We start from the raw sequence: 21,366 nt of genomic DNA, 5'->3' as shown, positions 1-21,366 counted from the left end.
CATATACATACACAGACAAAAAAAAACATACACACACATATACATAATCATACTTGCTTGCCTTCATCCATTCCCGGTGCCACCCTGCTCCACAGGTAACAGCAACGCCACCCCCTGCTTCAGCAAGGAAGCGCCAGGGAAAACAGACAAAAAAAGGACACATTTGTTTACACTTAGTCTCTAGCTATCAAGTGTAATGTACTGAAACCACAGTTCCCTTTCCACATCCAGGCTCTACAGACCTTTCCATGGTTTATCCCAGACGTTTCACATGCCCTGGTTCACTCAAGTGACAGCACGTCAACCCCAGTATACCACATCGCTCAAATTCACTCTATTCCTTGCACACCTCTCACCCTCCACCATGTTCAGGCCCTGATTGCTCAAAATCTTTTTCACTCCATCTTTCCACCTCCAATCTGGTCTCCCACTTCTCCTTATCCCCTCCAACTCTGACGCATATATCCTCTTTTTCAATCTTTCCTCACACATTTTCTCCATATGTCCAAACCACATCAACACACCCTCTTCTGCTCTCTCAAGCTCTCAAACACACACTTTTTATTACCACACATCTCTCTTACTCTTTCATTAATCACTCAATCAAATCACCTCACACCACATATTATCCTCAAACATTTCACTTCCAACATATCCACCCTCCTCTGCACAACCCCATCAATAACCCATGCCTTGCAACTATATAATATTTTCATACATACCCATTTTTGCTCTCTGATTTAACATTCTCTCCTTCCACACATTCTTTATCACTCCCAGAACCTTAGCCCCCTCCCCCACCATGACTCACAGTTCTTTACAAGAAAAAGAATCAAAGGAAATGTGGCAACATTAGCAAAACTGGGCATTTTTTTTTCTCTCTGAAGACTGAGCAGTGACTGAACAGATAGTTATTGTGAAGACATTTAATTTCCTTAAGCACACACACCATACCCTTTACAAGTTTGCCTGAGACTTCAGCAAGTTATGTTGATGCCTACCAACATGTTCAGGGCAGTTGCCCAGGTGGATGTATTTATCCATTCTGAGCAGTCAAAGGCTTTGTAAATTACTAGAGTGGAATTAATGGAATAATCAATCCAGAACAACCTAAAACTCACCTCTTGTAATCCTGGATCAAAATTGTCTTCTGTTGCTGCCATATTGATCTGCTTTAGTGCACAAGCTGCAACACTTGAGATTACAAATTTCTTGTCATATGCTTCTTGTAAAGTTATCAAATTATTTCCTTCCAAGAGATCTCCCTGAGGGCAGAAGAGAAACACAATACCATATACATACACAAGGAGATACCAAACAGGCAAAACAATATACATCTTTTAAATATAATACAGTATTTCCTATATCCTATCTCCTGTAAAAAGGATGGCACATGTAATATCTTTTACATATTTTCATCAAGGATAGGCTATGTATAATTCAATATAAAAAGTTAACTGCACTGCCTAAACTTCTATTAGCCTCTGTTGTAATCACAGCAGTGTGTTGAAAGAAAATCTTCTCAAAACATTTCATTTATTTACTATCCCCTTGAAAGAAAATCTTCTCAAAACATTTCATTTATTTACTATCTCCTTAACATGTTCAAAACAATGGCAAAACACTAAGCATATGCAGATGAAATTTGCATGATGGTTTGGGTACCATGTAGGTAAAGAAGCTGCCCACTCAGAGCACCTACAGAATTTGAAAGAAACATAAAGTAAGGCGTAGTCCATCATACAATCAGTACAAAGAAGGAAAAACCTAAATGTAGGGAACCATTCAAAACAAGGAAGAAAAAAAGAACAAATCAGGAAACAAAACAAACATTAGAAAAAGTAAAATGATAAAGAAAATCATGAAAACGGAGAATAAGTACTTCATTACCATGAGGGACAAAAATGGTGTCGAGTCAAAGCTAATAACAATACAATAGAGGATGGGCTACCACCTTGTTTCTCCAGTCACTTTGTTTCTACTGCTAAGGCCTACCACTACCAAGTCTAATACCAGGATAGCAAAGGACTTCTATTTCTAAGTGTCGATAATGAAAAAACACATATGCTAACACCAATTTCTAGGTGTTGCACATGAAAAAACACTTATGCAAAAGGCACCCCAGCAATACAAAGGTAGTAATATACATGCAGCACTTTATCATATGCACATTGTTCGTATTCATATACCTCCGTGTTGTACAGTTAGGTTCGGTAAAATGCTATCTGCTGGCTGTGTGAGCCTAATGAAAAATGACCAGTGTAGACCTTGTTGCTCAACAACATGAGACCAAGGGTATTTGAGTACATAGTATTCGAAGTCATTTCCCTATCAGGGGTGATCATAGCCTAGCAATATCGCTCCCATGTGAGAAACTGCAGAAGCTGGTGACTGAGTTTGGTAAAGTGTGTGAAAGAAGAAAGTTAAAAGTAAATGTGAATAAGAGCAAGGTTATTAGGTACAGTAGGGTTGAGGGTCAAGTCAATTGGGAGGTAAGTTTGAATGGAGAAAAACTGGAGGAAGTAAAGTGTTTTAGATATCTGGGAGTGGATCTGGCAGCGGATGGAACCATGGAAGCGGAAGTGGATCATAGGGTGGGGGAGGGGGTGAAAATCCTGGGAGCCTTGAAGAATGTGTGGGAGTCGAGAACATTATCTCGGAAAGCAAAAATGGGTATGTTTAAAGGAATAGTGGTTCCAACAATGTTGTATGGTTGTGAGGCGTGGGCTATGGATAGAGTTGTGCGCAGGAGGGTGGATGTGCTGGAAATGAGATGTTTGAGGACAATGTGTGGTGTGAGGTGGTTTGATCGAGTAAGTAACGTAAGGGAAGAGATATGTGTGGAAATAAAAAGAGCGTGATTGAGAGAGCAGAAGAGGGTGTTTTGAAATGGTTTGGGCACATGGAGAGAATGAGTGAGGAAAGATTGACCAAGAGGATATATGTGTCGGAGGTGGAGGGAACGAGGAGAAGTGGGAGACCAAATTGGGGGTGGAAAGATGGAGTGAAAAAGATTCTGTGTGATCAGGGCCTGAACATGCAGGAGGGTGAAAGGAGGGCAAGGAATAGAGTGAATTGGATCGATGTGGTATACCGGGGTTGACATGCTGTCAGTGGATTGAATCAGGGCAAGTGAAGTGTCTGGGGTAAACCATGGAAAGCTGTGTAGGTATGTATATTTGCGTGTGTGGACGTGTATGTATATACATGTGTATGGGGGTGGGTTGGGCCATTTCTTTCATCTGTTTCCTTGCGCTACCTCGCAAATGCGGGAGACAGCGACAAAGCAAAAAAAAAAAAATATAGGGAAAATGATTTGGTAAACAGAGAAGAGGTAGTAAAAGCTTTGAGGAAGATGAAAGCTAGCAAGGCAGTGGGTTTGGATGGCATTGCAGTGGAATTTATTAAAAAAGGGGGTGACTGTATTGATGACTGGTTGGTAAGGTTATTTAATGTATGTATGATTCATGGTGAGGTGCCTGGGGATTGGCGGAATGCTTGCATAGAGCCACTGCACAAAGGCAAAGGGGACAAAGGTGAGTGCTCAAATTACAGAGTATGCATAAGTTTGTTGAGTATTCCTGGGAAATTATATGGGAGGGTATTGATTGAGAGGATGAAGGCATGTACAAAGCACCAGATTGGGGAAGACCAGTGTGGTTTCAGAAGTGGTAGAGGATGTGTGGATCAGGTGTTTGCTTTGAAAAATGTATGGGAGAAATACTTAGAAAAGCAAATGGATTTGTATGTAGCATTTATGGATCTGGAGAAGGCATATGATAGAGTTGATAGAGATGCTCTCTGGAAGGTATTAAGAATATATGGTGTGGGAGGCAAGTTGTTAGAAGCAGTGAAAAGTTTTTATCGAGGATGTAAGGAATGTGTACATGTAGGAAGAGAGGAGAGTGACTGGTTCTCAGTGAATGTAGGTTTGCAGCAGGGGTGTGTGATGTCTCCATGGTTGTTTAATTTGTTTATGGATGGGGTTGTTAGGGAGGTGAATGCAAGAGTTTTGGAAAGAGGGGCAAGTATGCAGTCTGTTGTGGATGAGAGAGCTTGGAAAGTGAGTCAGTTGTTGTTCGCTGATGATACAGCGCTGGTGGCTGATTCATGTGAGAAACTGCAGAAGCTGGTGACTGAGTTTGGTAAAGTGTGTGAAAGAAGAAAGTTGTGAGTAAATGTGAATAAGAACAAGGTTATTAGGTACAGTAGGGTTGAGGGTCAAGTCAATTGGGAGGTAAGTTTAAATGGAGAAAAACTGGAGGAAGTGAAGTGTTTTAGATATCTGGGAGTGGATCTGGCAGCGGATGGAACCATGGAAGCGGAAGTGGATCATAGGGTGGGGGAGGGGGTGAAAATCCTGGGAGCCTTGAAGAATGTGTGGGAGTCGAGAACATTATCTCGGAAAGCAAAAATGGGTATGTTTAAAGGAATAGTGGTTCCAACAATGTTGTATGGTTGTGAGGCGTGGGCTATGGATAGAGTTGTGCGCAGGAGGGTGGATGTGCTGGAAATGAGATGTTTGAGGACAATGTGTGGTGTGAGGTGGTTTGATCGAGTAAGTAACGTAAGGGAAGAGATATGTGTGGAAATAAAAAGAGCGTGATTGAGAGAGCAGAAGAGGGTGTTTTGAAATGGTTTGGGCACATGGAGAGAATGAGTGAGGAAAGATTGACCAAGAGGATATATGTGTCGGAGGTGGAGGGAACGAGGAGAAGTGGGAGACCAAATTGGGGGTGGAAAGATGGAGTGAAAAAGATTCTGTGTGATCAGGGCCTGAACATGCAGGAGGGTGAAAGGAGGGCAAGGAATAGAGTGAATTGGATCGATGTGGTATACCGGGGTTGACATGCTGTCAGTGGATTGAATCAGGGCAAGTGAAGTGTCTGGGGTAAACCATGGAAAGCTGTGTAGGTATGTATATTTGCGTGTGTGGACGTGTATGTATATACATGTGTATGGGGGTGGGTTGGGCCATTTCTTTCATCTGTTTCCTTGCGCTACCTCGCAAATGCGGGAGACAGCGACAAAGCAAAAAAAAAAAAAATATAGGGAAAATGATTTGGTAAACAGAGAAGAGGTAGTAAAAGCTTTGAGGAAGATGAAAGCTAGCAAGGCAGTGGGTTTGGATGGCATTGCAGTGGAATTTATTAAAAAAGGGGGTGACTGTATTGATGACTGGTTGGTAAGGTTATTTAATGTATGTATGATTCATGGTGAGGTGCCTGGGGATTGGCGGAATGCTTGCATAGAGCCACTGCACAAAGGCAAAGGGGACAAAGGTGAGTGCTCAAATTACAGAGTATGCATAAGTTTGTTGAGTATTCCTGGGAAATTATATGGGAGGGTATTGATTGAGAGGATGAAGGCATGTACAAAGCACCAGATTGGGGAAGACCAGTGTGGTTTCAGAAGTGGTAGAGGATGTGTGGATCAGGTGTTTGCTTTGAAAAATGTATGGGAGAAATACTTAGAAAAGCAAATGGATTTGTATGTAGCATTTATGGATCTGGAGAAGGCATATGATAGAGTTGATAGAGATGCTCTCTGGAAGGTATTAAGAATATATGGTGTGGGAGGCAAGTTGTTAGAAGCAGTGAAAAGTTTTTATCGAGGATGTAAGGAATGTGTACATGTAGGAAGAGAGGAGAGTGACTGGTTCTCAGTGAATGTAGGTTTGCAGCAGGGGTGTGTGATGTCTCCATGGTTGTTTAATTTGTTTATGGATGGGGTTGTTAGGGAGGTGAATGCAAGAGTTTTGGAAAGAGGGGCAAGTATGCAGTCTGTTGTGGATGAGAGAGCTTGGAAAGTGAGTCAGTTGTTGTTCGCTGATGATACAGCGCTGGTGGCTGATTCATGTGAGAAACTGCAGAAGCTGGTGACTGAGTTTGGTAAAGTGTGTGAAAGAAGAAAGTTGTGAGTAAATGTGAATAAGAACAAGGTTATTAGGTACAGTAGGGTTGAGGGTCAAGTCAATTGGGAGGTAAGTTTAAATGGAGAAAAACTGGAGGAAGTGAAGTGTTTTAGATATCTGGGAGTGGATTTGGCAGCGGATGGAACCATGGAAGCAGAAGTGAATCATAGGGTGGGGGAGGGGGCGAAAATCATGGGAGCCTTGAAGAATGTGTGGAAGTCGAGAACATTATCTCATAAAGCAAAAATGGGTACATTTGAAGGAATAGTGGTTCCAACAATGTTGTATGGTTGCGAGGCGTGGGCTATGGATAGAGTTGTGCACAGGAGGGTGGATGTGATGGAAATGAGATGTTTGAGGACAATATGTGGTGTGAGGTGGTTTGATTGAGTAATAATAGGGTAAGAGAGATGTGTGGTAATAAAAAGAGTGTGGTTGAGAGAGCATAAGAGGGTGTTTTGAAATGGTTTGGTCACATGGAGAGAATGAGTGAGGAAAGATTGACAAAGAGGATATATGTGTCAGAGGTGGAGGGAACGAGGAGAAGTGGGAGACCAAATTGGAGGTGGCAAGATGGAGTGAAAAAGATTTTGAGTGATCGGGGCCTGAACATGCAGGAGGGTGAAAGGCGTGCAAGGAATAGAGTGAATTGGAACGATGTGGTATACCAGGGTCGACGTGCTGTCAATGGATTGAACCAGGGTATGTGAAGCGTCTGAGGTAAACCATGGAAAGTTCTGTGGGGCCTGGATGTGGAAAGGGAGCTGTGGTTTCGGTGCATTATTACATGACAGCTAGAGACCGAGTGTGAACAAATGGGGCCTTTGTCGTCTTTTCCTAGCACTACCTCGCACATACGAGGGGGACAGGGGTTATTTCATGTGTGGCGAGGTGGCAATGGGAATGAATAAAGGCAGACACTATGAATTATGTACATGTGTATATATGTATATGTCTGTGTGTGTATATATATGTATACGTTGAGATGTATAGGTATGTATATTTGCGTGTGTGGACGTGTATGTATATACATGTGTATGTGGGTGGTTTGGGCCATTCTTTCGTCCATTTCTTTGCTCTACCTCGCTAACGTGGGAGACAGCGACAAAGCAAAAATAATAATATATATTTCATTTTTATACCTAGTCACTGTCTCCCACGTTAGCGAGGTAGCACAAGGAAAGAGACGAAAGAATGGCCCAATCCACATACACATGTATATACATAAATGCCCATACACGCACATATACATACATATACATACAGACATATATATATATACACATGTACATAATCAAGGGTAAAGGGGAAGAGCAGTTTGGGAATGTTTTGGGAGTAAAATCTGGGGTTGGTGAGATGACAAGTGCAAAGGAAGGAATAGCACTACTCCTGAAGCAGGAGTTGTGGGAGTATGAGATAGAGTGTAAGAAAGTAAACTCTAAATTGATATGGGTAAAAACTGAAAGTGGATGGATTACGATGGGCGATTATTGGTGCCTATGCACCTGGCCATGAGAAGAAAGATCATGGGAGGCAAGTGTTTTGGGAGCAGCTAAGTGAGTGTGTTAGCACTCTGATGCACGCGACCGGGTTACAGTGATCGGGGGATTTAAATGCAAAGGTGAGTAATGTGGCAGTTGAGGGTATAATTGGGGTACATGGGGTGTTCAGTGTTGTAAATGGAAATGGTAAAGAGCTTGTAGATTTGTGTGCTGAAAAAGGACTGGTGATTGGGAATACCTGGTTTAAAAAGAGAGATAAACATAATCATATGTATGTAAGTAGGAGAGATGGCCAGAGTGTGTTATTGGATTATGTGTTAATTGATAGGCGTGTGAAAAAGACTTTTGAATGTTAACGTGCTGAGAGGGGCAACTGGAGGGATGTCTGATCATTATCTTGTGGAGGTGAAGGTGAAGATATGTAGAGATTTTCAGAAAAGAAGAGAGAATGTTGGGTAAAGAGAGTGGTGAGAGTAAGTGAGCTTGGAAAGGAGATTTGTGTGAGGAAGTACCAAGAGAGACTGGGTGCACAATGGAAAAAGGTGGGAGAAAATGACGTAAGGGGAGTGGGGGAGGAATGGGATGTATTTAGGGAAGCAGTGATGGCTTGCGCAAAAGATGCCTATGGCATGAGAAAGGTGGGAGTTGGGCAGATTAGAAAGGGTAGTGAGTGGTAGGATGAAGAGGTAAGATTGTCAGTGAAAGAGAAGAGAGAGGCATTCGGATGATTTTTGCAGGGAAATAGTGCAAATGACTGGAAGATGTATAAAAGAAAGAGACAGGAGCTCAAGAAAAAGGTGCAAAAGGTGAAAAAAGGGCAAATGAGAGTTGGGGTGAGAGAATATCATTAAATTTTAGGGAGAATAAAAAGATGTTTAGGAAGGAGGTAAATAAGGTGCGAAAAACAAGAGAACAAATGGGAACATTGGTGAAGGGGGCAAATGGGGAGGTAATAACAAGTAGTGGTGAAGTGAGAGGGAGATGGAGTAAGTATTTTGAATGTTTGTTGAATGTATTTGATGATAGAGTGGCAGACATAGGGTGTCTTGGTCGAGGTGGTGTGTGAAGTGAGAGAGTCAGGGAGAATGATTTGGTAAACAGAAAAGGTAGTGAAAGCTTTGCAGAAGATGAAAGCTGGCAAGGCAGTGGGTTTGGATGGTACTGCAGTGAAATTTCTTAAAAAAGGGGGTGACTGTGTTGTTGACTGGCTGGTGAGGATATTCAGTGTATATATAATTCATGGTGAAGTGCCTGAGGATTGGCAGAATGCATGCATAGTGCCATTGTACAAAGGCAAATGGGATAAAGGTGAGTGTTCTAATTACAGAGGTATAAGTCTGCTGAGTATTCCTGGGCAATTACATGGGAGGGTATTGATTGGGAGGGTGAAGGCATGTAAAGAGCATCAGATTGGGGAAGAGCAGTGTGGTTTCAGAAGTGGTAGAGGATGTGTGGATATGATAGAGTTGATAGAGATGCTCTGTGGAAGGTATTAAGAGTATATTGTGTGGTAGGTAAGTTGCTAGAAGCAGTAAAATGCTTTTATTGAGGATGTAAGGCATGTGTAAGAGTAGGAAGAGAGGAAAGTGATTGGCTCCCAGTGAATATCGTTCTGTGGCAGAGGTGCATGATGTCTCCATGGTTGTTTAATTTGTTTATGGATGGGGTTGTTAGGGAGGTGAATGCAAGACTTTTGAAGACAGGGGCAAGTAAGTAGTCTGTTGTGGATGAGAGGGCTTGGGAAGTGAGTCAGTTGTTGTTCGCTGATGATACAGCGCTGGTGGCTGATTTGGGTGAGAAGCTGCAGAAGCTGGTGACTGAGCTTGGTAAAGTGTGTGAAAGAAGAAAGCTGAGAGTAAATGTGAATAAGAGCAAGGTTATTAGGTTCAGTAGGGTTGAGGGACAAATAAATTGGGAGGTAAGTTTGAATGGAGAAAAACTGGAGGAAGTAGAGTGTTTTACATATCTGGGAGTGGATTTGGCAGCGGATGGAACCATGGAAGTGGAAGTGAGTGACAGGGTGGGGGAGGGGGCAAAGGTTCTGGGAGTGTGGAGAGAATGAGTGAGGAAAGATTGACAAAGAGGATATATATATGTCAGAGGTGGAGGGGAAGAGGAGAAGTGGGAGACCAACTTGGAGGTGGAAGGATGGAGTGAAAAAGATTTTGAGTGATTGGGGCCCTAACATACAGGAAGGTGAAAGGCATGCAAGGAATAGAGCGAATTGGAACAATGTGATATACTGGGTCTGACATGCTGTCAATGGATTGAACAAGGGCATGTGAAGTATCTGGGGTAAACCATGGAAAAATTCTGTGGGGCCTAGATGTGGAAAGGGAGCTGTGGTTTCGGTGCATTATATATGACAGCTAGAGTCTGAGTGTGGACAACTGTGGCCTCTGTTGTCCTTTGCTAGCGCTACCTCATACACACGTGGGGGGAAGAGGGGTGTCAGTTCATGTGTGACAGGGTGGCGGCGTGAATAGATGAAGGCAGCATGTATGAATATGTGCATATGTATATATGTCTGTGTATGTACATGTATGTATACGATGAAATGTATGGTTATGTATATGTGCGTGTGTGGACATTTATGTATATACATGTGTATGTGGGTGGGTTGGGCCATTCTTTCGTCTTTTTGGGGGAATCATGAGAGAGGGCGGTGAAATTTGAAAATTACATTTTTTAATAAAAGAGACTATGTTATCCTACGCTGACAAAAAAATGCTTTGATGAAAAAGTGCAATGCTAAACAGTCAGTTAAACTGATATACAGGTTTTTACTTATATGAATGCTTTTCTACTGAAGGGTTCATTAAAACTCACAGTCTTTCTTGGAGAGTGAATGGATACTAAACTTTCATTTCTTTCATGTACACTGTATGGTAATTGCTGCAAAGATCGACTTCCTTCTGATACATCAGTTACTTCATCATATTCCCAGCTCCGGAAGGATTCTACCTGAAAATACACAGTGATACATGTTAAAATTAGCAAAGCAAAAAATCATACTTTGAGTAAAAATGACTAAAATTCTCATTAGAACATGCAACACTTCCTGCATCAATAGGTTGCTGCATTCCACGTGAAGTAAGAATATGATAACTATTGACTACACATAGGGTGCATTAACATTATCATATAAACCCAGGATTCCTTTTCCAGAGGTGACTGTAGTTTCAAAGCCGTGCTGCAAATTATTAACAGAGAAAGGATAGACTATTTGGGGGAAAGAAATTCATAAACGAGATTGTACTCAATGATAGAACCATGACTGCTTTTTCATTCACAGTGTAATCAAAAGCAGCCATGCTATATCTATCTACCTATTTATGATAGCTATATAATGTGGTTTTATTGCATTGCACATGAAAGCTCGAGAATACATGAATGAATGCAGACTTTATTCATCTTTTCATGACACAACCTTGCTAACATGGGAATTGGCAATAAAGTATAAATATATATGTATGCATTTATGTATGTTGGAAACCAAATTGGAGATGGAAGAATGGAGTGAAAAAGATTTTGAGTGCCTGAACATACAGGAGGGTAACAGTTGTGCAAGGAATACAAGGTTACTGGAACGATGTGGTATACCAGAGTTAACATGTTGTCAATGGACTGAACTAGGACATGTGAAGAATCTGAGGTAAACCATGGAAAGGTCTGTGGGGGCCTGGATGTGAATAGGGAGCTGTGGTTTTGGTGCATTACACATGACAGCAAGAGAATGAGTGTGAATGAATGTGGCCTTTTTTGTCTGTTTTCCTGGCACTACCTCGCTGAAGCGGGAGACAGTGATGCTGTTTCCTGTGGGGCGGGGTGGTCCCAGGAATAAATGACAGCAAGAAAGTATGAATATGCAAATGTATATATGTATATGCCTGTGTATGTGTATGTATATGTATATATGTTGATATGTATTTGTATGTACATTGGAAAGGATCACAATTGGGCATGTGAACAAGTATATTCTTACGAGTCCACAAGGAAAGGAAACATGATAAGTTCCCAGTACACTTTCATGTAATAATCACATCATCAGATACATGAAATAAATATATCAGTCAGTTGATATACAATGAGAGATGTAGCTAGGATGCCATTTGGTAAACAGGTGACTGCCTGGGAGGAGGATTTCTAGGCACCTGCTAACTCCCCTTATAGATGCCTTCTACGACACGCAGGGAATATGTTGTTTAATTTGTTTATGGATGGGGTTGTTAGGGAGGTAAATGCAAGAGTCTTGGAAAGAGGGGCAAGTATGAAGTCTGTTTGGGATGAGAGAGCTTGGGAAGTGAGTCAGTTGTTGTTCGCTGATGATACAGCGCTGGTGGCGGATTCATGTGAGAAACTGCAGAAGCTGGTGACAGAGTTTGGTAAAGTGTGTGGAAGAAGAAAGTTAAGAGTAAATGTGAATAAGAGCAAGGTTATTAGGTACAGTAGGGTTGAGGGTCAAGTCAATTGGGAGGTGAGTTTGAATGGAGAAAAACTGGAGGAAGTGAAGTGTTTTAGATATCTGGGAGTGGATCTGTCAGCGGATGGAACCATGGAAGCGGAAGTGGATCATAGGGTGGGGGAGGGGGCGAAAATTTTGGGAGCCTTGAAAAATGTGTGGAAGTCGAGAACATTATCCCGGAAAGCAAAAATGGGTATGTTTGAAGGAATAGTAGTTCCAACAATGTTGTATGGTTGCGAGGCGTGGGCTATGGATAGAGTTGTGCGCAGGAGGATGGATGTGCTGGAAATGAGATGTTTGAGGACAATGTGTGGTGTGAGGTGGTTTGATCGAGTAAGTAACGTAAGGGTAAGAGAGATGTGTGGAAATAAAAAGAGCGTGGTTGAGAGAGCAGAAGAGGGTGTTTTGAAATGGTTTGGGCACATGGAGAGAATGAGTGAGGAAAGATTGACCAAGAGGATATATGTGTCGGAGGTGGAGGGAACGAGGAGAAGAGGGAGACCAAATTGGAGGTGGAAAGATGGAGTGAAAAGGATTTTGTGTGATCGGGGCCTGAACATGCAGGAGGGTGAAAGGAGGGCAAGGAATAGAGTGAATTGGAGCGATGTGGTATACAGGGGTTGACGTGCTGTCAGTGGATTGAATCAAGGCATGTGAAGCGTCCGGGGTAAACCATGGAAAGCTGTGTAGGTATGTATATTTGCGTGTGTGGACGTGTGTATGTACATGTGTATGGGGAGGGTTGGGCCATTTCTTTCGTCTGTTTCCTTGCGCTACCTCGCAAACGCGGGAGACAGCGACAAAGTATAAAAAAAAAAAAAAAAAAAAAAATATATATATATATATATATTATATATATATATATATATATATATATATATATATATATATATATATATATATATTATATATATATATATATATTTTTTATACTATTCGCCATTTCCCACGTCAGTGAGGTAGCGTTAAGAACAAAGGACTGGGCCTTTGAGGGAATATCCTTACCTGGCCCCCTTCTCTGCTCCTTCTTTTGGAAAATTTAAAAAAAAAGAGGGGAGGATTTCCAGCCACCCGCTCCCTCCCCTTTTAGTCGCCTTCTACGACACGCAGGGAATACGTGGGAAGCATTCTTTCTCCCATATCCCCAGGGATACTATATATATATATATATATATATATATATATATATATATATATATATATATATATATATATATTTTTGCTTTGTCGCTGTCTCCCGCGTTTGCGAGGTAGCGCAAGGAAACAGACGAAAGAAATGGCCCAACCCACCCTCATACACATGTATATACATACACGTCCACACACGCAAATATACATACCTACACAGCTTTCCATGGTTTACCCCAGACACTTCACATGCCCTGACTCAATCCACTGACAGCACGTCAACCCCGGTATACCACATCGATCCAATTCACTCTATTCCTTGCCCTCCTTTCACCCTCCTGCATGTTCAGGCCCCGATCACACAAAATCTTTTTCACTCCATCTTTCCACCTCCAATTTGGTCTCCCACTTCTCCTCGTTCCCTCCACCTCCGACACATATATCCTCTTGGTCAATCTTTCCTCACTCATTCTCTCCATGTGACCAAACCATTTCAAAACACCCTCTTCTGCTCTCTCAACCACGCTCTTTTTATTTCCACACATCTCTCTTACCCTTACGTTACTTACTCGATCAAACCACCTCACGCCACACATTGTCCTCAAACATCTCATTTCCAGCACATCCACCCTCCTGCACACAACTCTATCCATAACCCACGCCTCGCAACCATACCAAATTGTTGGAACCACTATTCCTTTAAACATACCCATTTTTGCTTTCCGAGATAATGTTCTCGACTTCCACACATTCTTCAAGGATCCCAGGATTTTTGCCCCCTCCCCCACCCTATGATCCACTTCTGCTTCCATGGTTCCATCCATTGCCAGATCCACTCCAAGATATCTAAAACACTTTACTTCCTCCAGTTTTTCTCCGTTCAAACTTACCTCCCAATTGACTTGACCCTCAACCCTACTGTACCTAATACCCTTGCTCTTATTCACATTTACTCTTAACTTTCTTCTTTCACACACTTTACCAAACTCAGTCACCAGCTTCTGCATTTTCTCACCTGAATCAGCTACCACCACTGTATCATCAGCGAACAACAACTGACTCACTTCCCAAGCCCTCTCATTCACAACAGACTGCATACTTGCCCCTCTCTCCAAAACTCTTGCATTCACCTCCCTAACAACCCCATCCATAAACAAATCAAACAATCATGGAGACATCACGCATCCTTGCCGCAAACCAACATTCACTGGGAACCAATCACTTTCCTCTCTTAATGCTCATACACATGCCTTACATCCTCGATAAAAACTTTTCACTGCTTTTGACAACTTGCCTCCCACACCATATATTCTTAATACCTTCCACAGAGCATCTCTATCAACTCTATCATATGCCTTCTCCAGATCCATAAATGCTACATACAAATCCATTTGCTTTTCTAAGTATTTCTCACATACATTCTTCAAAGCAAACACCTGATCCACACATCCTCTACCACTTCTGAAACCACACTGCTCTTCCCCAATCTGATGCTCTGTACATGCCTTCACCCTCTCAATCAATACCCTCCCATATAATTTACCAGGAATACTCAACAAACTTATACCTCTGTAATTTGAGCACTCACTCTTATCCCCTTTGCCTTTGTACAATGGCACTATGCACGCATTCCGCCAATCCTCAGGCACCTCACCATGAGTCATACATACATTAAAAAACCTTACCAACCAGTCAACAATACAGTCACCCCCTTTTTTAATAAATTCCACTGCAATACCATCCAAACCTGCTGCCTTGCCGGCTTTCACCTTCCGCAAAGCTTTCACTACCTCTTCTCTGTTTACCAAATCATTTTCCCTAACCCTCTCACTTTGCACACCACCTCGACCAAAACACCCTATATCTGCCACTCTATCATCAAACACATTCAACAAACCATGGTTGTCTCCATGGTTGTTTAATTTGTTTATGGATTTGGTTGTTAGGGAGGTGAATGCAAGAGTTTTGGAAAGAGGGGCAAGTATGAAGTCTGTTGGGGATAAGAGAGCTTGGGAAGTGAGTCAGTTGTTGTTCACTGAAGATACAGCGCTGGTGGCTGATTCATGTGAGAAACTGCAGAAGCTGGTGACTGAGTTTGATAAAGTGTGTGAAAGAAGAAAGTTAAGAGTAAATGTGAATAAGAGCAAGGTAATTAGGTACAGTAGGGTTGAGGGTCAAGTCAATTGGGAGGTAAGTTTGAATGGAGAAAAACTGGAGGAAGTAAAGTGTTTTAGATATCTGGGAGTGGATCTGGCAGCGGATGGAACCATGGAAGCGGAAGTGGATCATAGGGTGGGGGAGGGGGCAAAAATCCTGGGAGCCTTGAAGAATGTGTGGAAGTCGAGAACATTATCTTGGAAAGCAAAAATGGGCATGTTTGAAGGAATAGTGGTTCCAACAATGTTGTATGGTTGCGAGGCGTGGGCTATGGATAGAGTTGTGCGCAGGAGGATGGATGTGCTGGAAATGAGATGTTTGAGGACAATGTGTGGTGTGAGGTGGTTTGATCAAGTAAGTAACGTAAGGGTAAGAGAGATGTGTGGAAATAAAAAGAGTGTGGTTGAGAGAGCAGAAGAGGGTGTTTTGAAATGGTTTGGTCACATGGAGAGAATGAGTGAGGAAAGATTGACCAAGAGGATATATGTGTCGGAGGTGGAGGGAACGAGGAGAAGTGGGAGACCAAATTGGAGGTGGAAAGATGGAGTGAAAAAGATTTTGAGTGATCAGGGCCTGAACATGCAGGAGGGTGAAAGGCGGGCAAGGAATAGAGTGAATTGGATCGATGTGGTATGCCGGGGTCGACGTGCTGTCGATGGATTGAATCAGGGCATGTGAAGCGTCTGGGGTAAACCATGGAAAGCTGTGTAGGTATGTATATTTGCGTGTGTGGACATATGTATATACATTGTGTATGGGGGGGGTTGGGCCATTTCTTTCGTCTGTTTCCTTGCGCTACCTCGCAAACACGGGAGACAGCGACAAAGAAAAAAAATATATATATATATATATATATATATATGTATATTTTTTTTTTGCTTTGTCGCTGTCTCCCGCATTTGCGAGGTAGCGCAAGGAAACAGACGAAAGAAATGGCCCAACCCACCCCCATACACAATGTATATACATACACGTCCACACACGCAAATATACATACCTGTACATCTCAATGTACACATATATACACACACAGACATATACATATATACACATGTACATAATTCATACTGTCTGCCTTTATTTATTCCCATCGCCATCTCGCCACACATGGAATAACATCCCCCTTCCCCCCCCTCATGTGTGCGAGGTAGCGCTAGGAAAAGACAACAAAGGCCCCATTCGTTCACACTCAGTCTCTAGCTGTCATGTAATAATGCCCGAAACTACAGCTAACTTTCCACATCCACGCCCCTCACAACTTTCCATGGTTTACCCCAGACGCTTCACATGCCCTGATTCAATCCATCGACAGCACGTCGACCCCGGCATACCACATCGATCCAATTCACTCTATTCCTTGCCCGCCTTTCACCCTCCTGCATGTTCAGGCCCTGATCACTCAAAATCTTTTTCACTCCATCTTTCCACCTCCAATTTGGTCTCCCACTTCTCCTCGTTCCCTCCACCTCCGACACATATATCCTCTTGGTCAATCTTTCCTCACTCATTCTCTCCATGTGACCAAACCATTTCAAAACACCCTCTTCTGCTCTCTCAACCACACTCTTTTTATTTCCACACATCTCTCTTACCCTTACATTACTTACTCGATCAAACCACCTCACACCACATATTGTCCTCAAACATCTCATTTCCATCACATCCACCCTCCTGCGCACAACTCTATCCATAGCCTACGCCTCGCAACCATACAACATTGATGGAACCACCATTCCTTCAAACATACCCATATTTGCTTTCCGAGATAACGTTCTCGACTTCCAAACATTCTTAAAGGCTCCCAGGATTTTCGCCCCCCTCCCCCACCCCACTTCCACTTCCATGGTTCCTAGGCATGAAGTGAACCATTTCAAAAGAAAAAAAGACATATATGGAAAGCAATGAATTGGATGAAAATGTAAATGAGAAAAATAATATGAAAATTCATGGATACTGCATACAGATGCTATTTAGGATACTATCCAATAGTGGAAAAAGATGTAAAGTGCACACTAAAAAGAAAAAATCCATATACTAATTTATTTTGACGAAAAAATTATGAGCACCTCTAACTGGCACCAATCATATTAAAATATTCAATCAATTTGTTGAAAAGCAACCACAAACAATATCCTTGATATTCCAATTGCTGATACACTACATCTATAGTAATCCACACTTAAATGAAAAAAACATTCTTCATTTTGAACAATGAAGAAAGAGCTTATCATATAGGGAACAATCAAATAATGATATCAATGAATTTTATGAAAAAAGTATCAAAAGAAAATTATTTTCCTGTAATTAATATCATACTAATTGTTAAGTGCACCCCACAAAATCCACATTTCTTTTCTAATCTCCTAAAAGGTAAAGCATCCAGCACTTTCTGCTAATGCAGGGGCATACAATCCACAATTGGTTTTTTTCATAAAACAAAGCTCACTCTCACAGAAATCTGAGAGATTTGTTATGTATGGCCTCTTTCCCTGAATCCATGTCCCTGGAAGTTTCTCCTAGGTAGTTATCCATTTTCTTTCTGATTACCTTTTTCATTGTTTTACAGACCACACTTGTTATAGAGATTTTTATACAGATCAGTGCAATCTTTCAGTTTTAAAGACAGGCCCAGCAATGGCCTCTGTTCCATTACACCCTCCTCCAGCAACAAACTGAAAGATACTTCATGTGGTCTGTCAAACATATAAGCACATTTGTCATGCACACATGCAGAAACTATATCATGACTTTATATGGGTCAAAGCCTTTTATAAGTTTACTTATGTCTTTTCTTGTAAGCTTACAGTTTTCTAAGATCTCTTACCCACCCCATCTTATTGGTATTGAGACTACAGTATTTTCTAGTACAAAAATACTTCTTAACTTGTCATTCAGTTCCTCACATATCTTTATATCATACTCTACAACTTTCTGCTCTGTATCCTTTAGCCTGATTACCTGCTCTTTGACCAAAATTCGATACTAGCAATCTATGGAAAAGCTTTCTATTATCTCCAAGGAGGAATGAGAGAGTGAACATGAATAACATAAGAAATGTGAAAAAATAAGAGACCTACTGATTTTTGCATGATCTACATGAGGGAAAGGAGGGAGACCATCCCCAACTACCCCTCACATTTGAAAGATATTATATATCAACTTTGACTAATCCTGGAAGGGTTCCTTTGGTTGAAAATGATAACAGACAGCTATAATATTTTCCATCAAAAGCTCCACCAATATCCTCCCTACATGTGCCAGTAACTTGCCATCTTCACCCTCATTTATAGTATGAGCAGCATAATATATCTAAAATCATTCATGTTATTCACTACCAATGCTATGCATATGTATGAAATACAAATAGAGTTGAAATACAAATAGAGTGCAAAATCAAGTTCAAGAGAATGAAAGAAACAAAACCTTCAATACCCTCCCCATGTCTGTCAGCCACTTTTCACCATCCCTCACTCATCACTGGACCAGGCCAACAAAAAGGTATTACCACAGAACTTTCAGAGTATTTTCTCTCAATTTTGCATGCTAATTAATAATTTCATTGTTTTTTATTGTGCATTCACAGATGCATACTACACCCAATGCAGTACTGCCATGTAAGGCCTAACATTTTCCATCCTATAGGTATTAACAATCTCATCACTAGTTTATTCCAACCATCCACCATCCTTACATTAAAAAATCACTTCTTTATATAAAGCCCTTTCTAACAAGCTTCTCACCCAGCTTCTTGTTATGAAGAAAAATAGCCTGTTCACACTATACATGATTTGGAATCTTAAAGGTTTGTAATCAAGTTGCCCCTAATTCTTTTCTCCTCCAGGTGGGTTAGTTTAGCCTTCAGTCTCTCACTGAAACTCAGGTCTCTTAATGTAAGTACTATCTTAGCTGCTTTTCGCTTACCTCTCTTGATTAAATTTTTGTGTTTCTTTGAGTGGTGACCAGACATGACAAGCCTATAACTGTTTTGATCTAATACAGTGGCGCATCTTTACCAAATATTTTCTTATATATGTACCTAAATGCAATTCTAATTTTGTCAGCAGACAGTTTGTCTCTTTAAAAAATTTTCCTGATGTGAAGCACTGACAATAGGTTAGGCACAACGCTGACTTATAAATTTCTTTTATAAAGATTTGTGTAGTTTATTTCTTGCTAGATAATAATTACACAAGTCTTCTTTCACTAAACACTGTCCTCATTACACTGCATCTAATAACATTGTATTTCATCAAAAATTTATCAGAACATCTTTGGAGTCAGTCTATGAACCCTTGTAAGCTGATGCAGTTATCACTCATCTTGATCACTCACCTGTACTTTTCTCATGACCTTTGCATTAACCATAAACATATTCAGGTAATAGTCCACTACATTAGGCAAGCAATTTCCATATTCCAAGAAGAGCAATGGTCCCAGGATTAAGCAATGGCATACCAATGGGTATCCTCTCCCCATTCAGGGAATGCTCTTCTAACATGTGCCCTTTGTTCTCTTCCATCCAGAAAAGCAGTCTGCCCTCCATCCCAGCCTACAGATTCCCCTTAACTAACCCCTGATGTGATATAATGTAAAAATGCTTTCTGGCAGTCCAGAACATGAGGCTACCCATGGAATTCAATGGATTTTAATGAGAAATTTGAGCAAATACATCATGGAATGAATAACAATACAAAGACATTGAAGGAAATGTCAAAGACCTATGAGTTATAAATCAGAACCTTGAATTGAAGAGGCATGATCATAAGCTAGTACTTTAAAGCCAAATAATGAGAGGTATGGTATGATACCTTTCACAACCAGCGACAGAAAGCTAATGACGAAAATGTTTGATATATATATATATTTTTTTTTTCTTTTTATACTTTGTCGCTGTCTCCCGCGTTTGCGAGGTAGCGCAAGGAAACAGACGAAAGAAATGGCCCAACCCCCCCCATACACATGTATATACATACGTCCACACACGCAAATATACATAACTACACAGCTTTCCATGGTTTACCCCAGACGCTTCACATGCCTTGATTCAATCCACTGACAGCACGTCAACCCCGGTATACCACATCGCTCCAATTCACTCTATTCCTTGCCCTCCTTTCACCCTCCTGCATGTTCAGGCCCCGATCACACAAAATCTTTTTCACTCCATCTTTCCACCTCCAATTTGGTCTCCCTCTTCTCCTTGCTCCCTCCACCTCCGACACATATATCCTCTTGGTCAATCTTTCCTCACTCATCCTCTCCATGTGCCCAAACCATTTCAAAACACCCTCTTCTGCTCTCTCAACCACGCTCTTTTTATTTCCACACATCTCTCTTACCCTTACGTTACTCACTCGATCAAACCACCTCACACCACACATTGTCCTCAAACATCTCATTTCCAGCACATCCATCCTCCTGCGCACAACTCTATCCATAGCCCACGCCTCGCAACCATACAAAATTGTTGGAACCACTATTCCTTCAAACATACCCATTTTTGCTTTCCGAGATAATGTTCTCGACTTCCACACATTCTTCAAGGCCCCCAGAATTTTCGCCCCCTCCCCCACCCTATGATCCACTTCCGCTTCCATGGTTCCATCCGCTGCCAGATCCACTCCCAGATATCTAAAACACTTCACTTCCTCCAGTTTTTCTCCGTTCAAACTCACCTCCCAATTGACTTGACCCTCAACCCTAGTGTACCTAATAACCTTGCTCTTATTCACATTTACTCTTAACTTTCTTCTTCCACACACTTTACCAAACTCAGTCACCAGCTTCTGCAGTTTCTCACATGAATCAGCCACCAGCGCTGTATCATCAGCGAACAACAACTGACTCACTTCCCAAGCTCTCTCATCCCCAACAGACTTCATACTTGCCCCTCTTTCCAAAACTCTTGCATTTACCTCCCTAACAACCCCATCCATAAACAAATTAAACAACCATGGAGACATCACACACCCCTGCCGCAAACCTACATTCACTGAGAACCAATCACTTTCCTCTCATCCTACACGTACACATGCCTTACATCCTCGATAAAAACTTTTCACTGCTTCTAACAACTTTCCTCCCACCCCATATATTCTTAATACCTTCCACAGAGCATCTCTATCAACTCTATCATATGCCTTCTCCAGATCCATAAATGCTACATACAAATCCATTTGCTTTTCTAAGTATTTCTCACA

General features: G+C 41.5%; 1 protein-coding gene across 2 annotated transcripts in view; it reads right to left on the bottom strand.

The window, feature by feature from the left end:
* IFT46 (intraflagellar transport 46) overlaps positions 1-21,366 on the bottom strand; it is an 87,909-nt gene that overhangs the window by 45,031 nt on the left and 21,512 nt on the right. For both annotated transcript variants that reach the window (XM_071690654.1, XM_071690571.1), the window contains 2 exons: positions 10,246-10,380; positions 1,122-1,265 (listed from right to left, as the gene is read on the bottom strand). In XM_071690654.1, the coding sequence (XP_071546755.1) occupies positions 1,122-1,265; positions 10,246-10,380 (279 nt within the window). The remainder of the gene's footprint in view (positions 1-1,121; positions 1,266-10,245; positions 10,381-21,366) is intronic.

This window comes from Panulirus ornatus, chromosome 1, assembly GCF_036320965.1.
Source record: "Panulirus ornatus isolate Po-2019 chromosome 1, ASM3632096v1, whole genome shotgun sequence".
Lineage (NCBI taxonomy): Eukaryota > Metazoa > Arthropoda > Malacostraca > Decapoda > Palinuridae > Panulirus > Panulirus ornatus.
This window is presented reverse-complemented; position numbering and strand designations above follow the sequence as displayed.